The 6614-nt window shown below is 43.2% G+C and overlaps 1 protein-coding gene across 1 annotated transcript; it reads left to right on the forward strand.

Annotated features, from left to right (window-relative positions):
* Nucleotides 1–4360: 4360 nt before the first annotated feature.
* On the forward strand, nt 4361–6269 carry LOC138977320 (uncharacterized; the record flags this gene model as incomplete). Its single annotated transcript, XM_070350220.1, has 1 exon — nt 4361–6269. A coding segment is annotated over one exon (1191 nt), but the record flags the coding sequence as incomplete, so codon positions are not given.
* Nucleotides 6270–6614: the final 345 nt, after the last annotated feature.

The raw sequence follows: 6614 nt of genomic DNA on the forward strand, positions 1-6614 counted from the left end.
CTTCGCCGGGTCCGAACCATGGACCCGCCAAGCTTAGGTCCCTCCCAGATTCGTGGAATGGGAACAGCACGAAAAGATTCAGTGGTTATAATGTCATTCCTGATCATATCATGTCGAGTCCCTTACTTGTCGACGACGGCCAGTGTAACTGAGTGCCGAATCACCACAATCACCTTTGGAGGCGAAGTCAACTCAAACAGGATTGAGAAATTTAGAGCTTATCTCTAAGCCCTTTTCAATCTGCGATGGCTTTTCAGAGTAAGGCCGGAACATACAGACTCGTTAAAATTAATATTAAAAGTCCTACGGTTTTGAGCCATTAAGGACTTGGGTGTTTGTCCGCTTTCAAAAAGAGGAAAGAAAGAAACAAAAAATAAGGAGAGGAGGGCAGGGGGTGGGGTTGATAATGCTCTGTGGAATTTGTTAAAATGAAAAGTAGTTAAGATGTTTCTTGGTAAGAATTATAAGTCTGTATTCTATATCTTGAATAACGGGTTTGTAAAATGATTTTTTTTTTAAATTCAAATCGAGTTAAAAAGTGGAACCTTTCAGGATCACCAATAAAACCAAATAGATGAGCAAGTAAGAGGAACACGAACAATAAATCTCAACTTTTTACAAATAAAAGGATTAAGATGTAAGCCACGAAGGCCGTGGTAATAAAACAATATGTACAGTTTGGCGACTAGTGGGCCTAGGGTGAGGATATGTTGTCTAGAGGGTAGTCGCTAGAATCAGGAGGGATGGCGGGAGCCACTCGACCTCAAACTGAAACACGCTGATGTGATAATCTGGGCTTAGAGTTATACCCACAGCCCCATGTCCGAGTCCCTGACCAGTCGGCACAGCAGCAAGCTGTGTGACCAGCCTAGAGAACTGCTACTGCGCAAATAATCCTGGGGACTCAGACCATGGAGCTGCATATGGTCATATAAGGTTTTAAAGGTAATTCTATTTGTAGCGCATGGAGCGAAAATGTGTTGAAATGAATAGGGTTCTCCACAATGGCAGGACTTGTTAAAGATATGGAAGCGGCAGCCGCCGGCACGGAGGCGTCTGAAGATAGTGAGGAGGTTTGTTGGGAGATCGGGGTGTAGATCGTTCATATCAATGGGTTGATACTGACTTCGAATGAGTTTACGAATTTTACTGTAGAACTCGGTTACTGAGTAGCCGATGTTAGTGTTAGCTGGGCTAGATTCTGCCGCTTCTTTGGCAGCGACATCCGCCAGTTCATTTCCCCGGACCCCTACGTGAGAGGGGACCCAGAGAAATGATACGGATGTGCCGGATGCGATTAACTGGTGACATATAAAGAGGATTTCTCTTTGTAGCTCTGCCCGATTTGATGTGTATCGATGCAGAGCTTGTAGTGAAGAGCGCGAGTCAGAGCAGAAAACTACCGCACGCGGTGTGACTGGGAGGTCATTTATAAAAGTGCATGCCTTGAGCAAGGCAAATAGCTCGGCTGAGAATATGGAGATGTCTTTATTAAGAGTATATTTCCTTGCGATTTTGAGATCTGGGATCACAAAGGCGCAGCCAACGCTGCCGTCTGCAAATTTGGATCCGTCAGTAAAGACTTTTAAATGCTCCGAGAATTTGTAGTTTAGGTTTTCTTTTGTAACAGTAGCTAGGTAGACGGGGTTATCTTTTTTGGTAGTATTATCTTCACTGTCGTATATGATAGTAGGGGTTTCCTCAAGCCAGGGCGGGTAGGAGGGCGGGGGGACCCTGGCCAGCTCACTGACCTTCACCCCGCTATCGGCTAGAATGCGATTTACTGTGTCGGATAAGGGTAGCGTTTTGGCCAAGAGTTGAGTGCTATGTTTGGTGTTGGCCTCATAATTTTGGTGCTGAGGAAAAAAGTCAGTCAGGACCTCGCAGGCAGAGTTCTCTACCGCGTGGGCTCTGACAGCATACTGAGCTGAACGGAGCAGTGGTATCCGTTGGAAGGTAGTTATCTACCCAGATGAACGTTTCCCGCCTATCAGCAAAGGTGGTGTTTGGCAGTTTGTGTTTAGCAACTTGGCTCATCACTTACAAAGTACGGTACGGTACGGTCACCAAGAAAAATCAAGCCAAACAGCTCAGGGTTAAAAAGGCAGGATAAAAGCAGGGTAACAAAAGCGTCCCTAGACAAAGAGTGAGCTGAAGCTCACCCCTCGAGCGACTTTCACTTCTCTCCCGAGAATCACGAGGACTCCTGCAGGGCGAGTGGGAACGCCACCAAGGGCAGCTAGCCCCCTTTCTGGACCCACGCCAAGAGCAGAGGGAGCTGTGTCGTGTGTTTAAGACACAACGAAAATGTGATTGTCCCCCCTTTACCCTCAGGAATTCGGGAGAAAATCGCTATTTGAGCACTGACTTGGCTATGTAAGCTCGAGGTGCGTTAAAGCAGTCGCTATGTAAGCAGCATGTTTGCTTGTGAAAGAACGCACTCTACGGGCCAGCAACTGCAGTGAATTACTCGTGCTGAGTGTGACATGACATGCACGTGACAGAACACGACAATGACGACATACAGACTCAGAAAAGCAGCCATACCACATCACAAACAGAACTCTACAGTCCACAGGTGTTTTCTACAGACACACACAAACACACACACACACACACAGAGAAGCCGTATATGTATAGGTTACAACACGCAGGGGCGGATCAGTTGCTTTGTAAGGGGGGGGGCACTTTGAATCGAAAGTGAATGTGATGGGCGCGAAGCGCCCGAATTTTTCTAGGGGGGTCCGGGGGCATGCCCCCCCGGAAAAATTTTTGCTCAAAGAAGCAAAATGGTGCCATCTGGTGCCATTTGAACTTAGAAATGGTCATAGAATCAGCATAGAAAAATCCTTTTTTTTTTCTTCTTCTTTTTTTTTTCTTTTTTTTTCGGGGGGGGGGGGGGGCACGTGCCCCCTGTGCCCTCCCCCCTCGTCCGCCCCTGACACGAGTGGTTTTTTATATGGCTTGTATTTCAGTCAAGACCCAGCGGATGAATATCATAGGGATTCACGAGCCTCTGGCGACGTGGAACTCTCCTCGGGTTATTCTTGTTCAGTGTTGCAATCGGCTCCGAAAGGGTTTGATTCTCCAGTAGGCTGTCTGTGATATTCTCGTCTATGCAGAGGGCCTACCGCAGAAATGTGGTTTTCTCTTTTGCATAGAAGTTTGAGAGCTCGTCAGCTCGAAACCGGTAGCAGTCTTGGCTAAACAAAAACGGACCTTTTCAGGTTCAGCACTCTATGAGAATGCCCTTAAATGCACTTACGGGGAATTCCCAATCCATTGAGGTTGTGGAACTCTCCTCGGGTTATTCTTGTTCAGTGTTGCAATCGGCTCCGAAAGGGTTTGATTCTCCAGTAGGCTGTCTGTGAAGAGTTCTTTCTAGATCTAATGGTCGACTTTGCTGAAATTATCGCCCTTGGCGCCGCGCGGTGTCGCCTCGGTAATTTGGGGCCAGGCGCTTGAGTGACGCACTGCCATTTTGGTACACAGCGTGTACAATGCCGAGTACATGTTGTTGTGTTTACGGATGTTCGAATCGATCGGGACATCTATTTCCAAAGGATCCTAATCGTCGCAAACAATGGGAAACTGCAGTGAAGCGGGAGGAGGAGAAGAAGAATTGGAAGGCTACCAACTGCAGCATTGTGTGCAAGGAGCATTTTCTTCCAAGTGACTAGACTACCATGCTTCGGACTTTGGAACTGACGGTATGTTTACATTGTTTTGGTCGCAGATTTTGGTCAGTGACGGAGGCTATTAACGCTTTAACATTCAGTTTGTGGTTCGGGACACACTGCTAAATTGTTCTGTTACGAAATTCACACACTTTACGTGTTTTTACCGGTGTTTTTCTCCCGGTATTTTTAGAACATTGAGTCCTGGCTCAGGATTGCCCTCACCCTGCAATAGTTGCCCGAATAACCTATATAATTATCTTAGTCACTGTCAAAGTAGGGTTGTTGACGGATTGAGGGTACGTTGGCTGGGGCTCATACCCCTGGCAGTTCAAGCAAGTCAATATCGCTCAATCAAGAGACGTGAAAACTGACAGTGTGTGTGTTTAGTTGTCTGTTCGCTCGTCTGTCCGTCCGTGTGTTCTTCTAGGCCCCGTTTATATTATTTTATTTTCCTTTCTTATAACTGCAGCGCACCACCAAACGTGAAGTAATTGCCCTGTACAGGGATTTTTCACCGAACCAGAAGAAGAAGAAGAAGTTGTACTTATGAATGTGTTAATTTGCAGGGTTGCCGCGGAAGCAGAAATATCTAAAGAAGACGGCAGTACCAAGCATCTTCCATTGGACCAAAATCAGGACCCCAGCTCAAAACAACAGAGAGGAAAGACTGAAAACTCCAAACTGCAAAAAAAGCTGCTGAGTGGGAAAGCCTTCATGCAGAGGAGAATGAAAGTTATGAACCTGACATAATTATACAAGATGAAGAATTTATTATTGAAGCTGAAGTGGAGATTGATTCTACTGAAGTCAATGCATCTGACACTGTGGAAAGTAACCCTGCACCCTGTTCTTCAACAGATAGCTATTTTTTCCCTACTAGTAGTACTACAACCAGCCATGAATTTGGACCTCAAGTCGAGACAGTACAAGCTTGCCAAGGAACCAAGGGCATCAACAGTGTGCAACAGCCCTACTTATGTATTGATTCTATCAAACACTCTGACAAATTTGTGCATCATTACACAGGACTTGAAAGCTACTCTATTTTCCAGCATGCCCTTTGGTCTCTGGGTGAAAACATTAACTGTCTCAAATATGCTTATTCTAAATCTTGTGCTTGTTTGTCTGTTGAAAATCAGTTCCTTTTGATGCTCGTTAAATTGAGGCGGCATTACCCACATATTGAATTAGCAAGAATGTTTGGTGTGTCAGAGTTTACTGTGCAGAATGTTTTTGTAACATGGGTAAACTTCTGCTACCTTCAGTGGGGAGAAATAAATTGGTGGCCAGATCGTCATTTAGTAACCCACTTCTGCCCGACAGATTTTAAACTCAAATTTCCTACCACAAGGGTCATTGTTGATGCGACAGAAGTGAGGGTAAAACAGCCATCAAACCCAAGAGCACAGAAAGCTAGTTTCTCCACCTATAAACATGGCAACACAGTAAAAGTATTGGTAGGTGTCACCCCTAGTGGTCTAACATCATATGTGTCTGATGCATATGGGGGTTCCACAAGTGACAGACAGATTGTTGAGCGCAGCCCACTACCCCTTCTTTGTGAAAGTGGGGACTCCATTATGGCTGACAAGGGATTTAACGTTCAAGACATTTTTGCACCGAGAAATGTACTGATCAACATACCAGCATTTTTTAAGAAGAAAAACAGGCTAGGTGTTGCTACCTTGCAAAAAGACAGAAAAATTGCCAGCAAGAGGGTGCATGTTAAAAGAATAATTGGCATGGCCAAAGTTTACACCATCTGTCAACATAAACTTAACCTGTTAGAGACAAGACTTGCATCCAGAATCATCACAGTATGCTTTTATCTGTGTAACTTCAGAAAAACAGTGGTCAGTCGCTTTGCGTAACACCAATGCCAGTGGATTTGAAAAGGCAAAAGCACCATCTGTATTTATCATTCAGTCAATGAAGAAAAGAAATGTGTGAATAAATAACAGATATAGATTCAGGCAGTGATTTTTTTTAATGAATGTGGTGAAGTAGCATTGAAACATCTGAAACTACAAAGTTTTCCTTTAATAGTAGTCATTACTGGCAAAGAAAGGTAGCCTTTTTTTTTTCTTCTTTAAAAAGCAGACACACGCACATTCAAAAAAACTTTGAACACTTGAAACAGAATTCCATGGATTTACTTTGAAACTTTACTTCATATTAATTTCCATTTCATCCAAATCCAAGGCATATGCCATTTAATAACAAACAAAACATGCCAAACAGTAATTTCAAATATACTTTAAGAATCTCTATTAGACTGTTCAGCTTCACATTGTATCTGCTACCAACAACCACCAACAGGATACAGTTTAACATTGTCTGTGTTCTTACAAGACCCAAACAGTAATGAGATTTATCATTAATAATCATATAACTTGTAAGTATCCATTGTGTGCACACACACAATATGCATACCAACTATGCTCGCATACCAACTATGCTCTGTGCATCTCAAAATGCTTTCTTTTTTGGTATAGCTTTATCATTCTTTATTTTAATCTACAGAACATATTCACTGTTGCATGATCAAGGTTTCACGGTGTGTAAATAAATGTGTCATACTTTGAAGAATCTGTTTTGTTTAAACATGTATGCCTGAGGGAGATTTTTTGAATGTGTTTTGTTTTACGGATTGACAATAACATTAGCAACACACACCAACACAATACATAATTTTGCAACCTTATGTGTGTTTATCTTTAAGCAAAATCATCAATCTCAGAAATATTGTAAACTTGTACCATTCTTTGGTGCGTCACCAGATGTCTGTTAAATTAACCCATATAAACTTAACATTGACTTTATCAAGATAACACTCAAAGTTGCAGACTAACTTACTACACACCTACATCCAGTAACAAACAAACTCTTTATACAAAAAAAAGTGTTTCAAGTATGGGGTGGGTTCAGTATACG

The sequence above is a fragment of the Littorina saxatilis genome, linkage group LG9 (genome assembly GCF_037325665.1).
Source record: "Littorina saxatilis isolate snail1 linkage group LG9, US_GU_Lsax_2.0, whole genome shotgun sequence".
NCBI lineage: Eukaryota > Metazoa > Mollusca > Gastropoda > Littorinimorpha > Littorinidae > Littorina > Littorina saxatilis.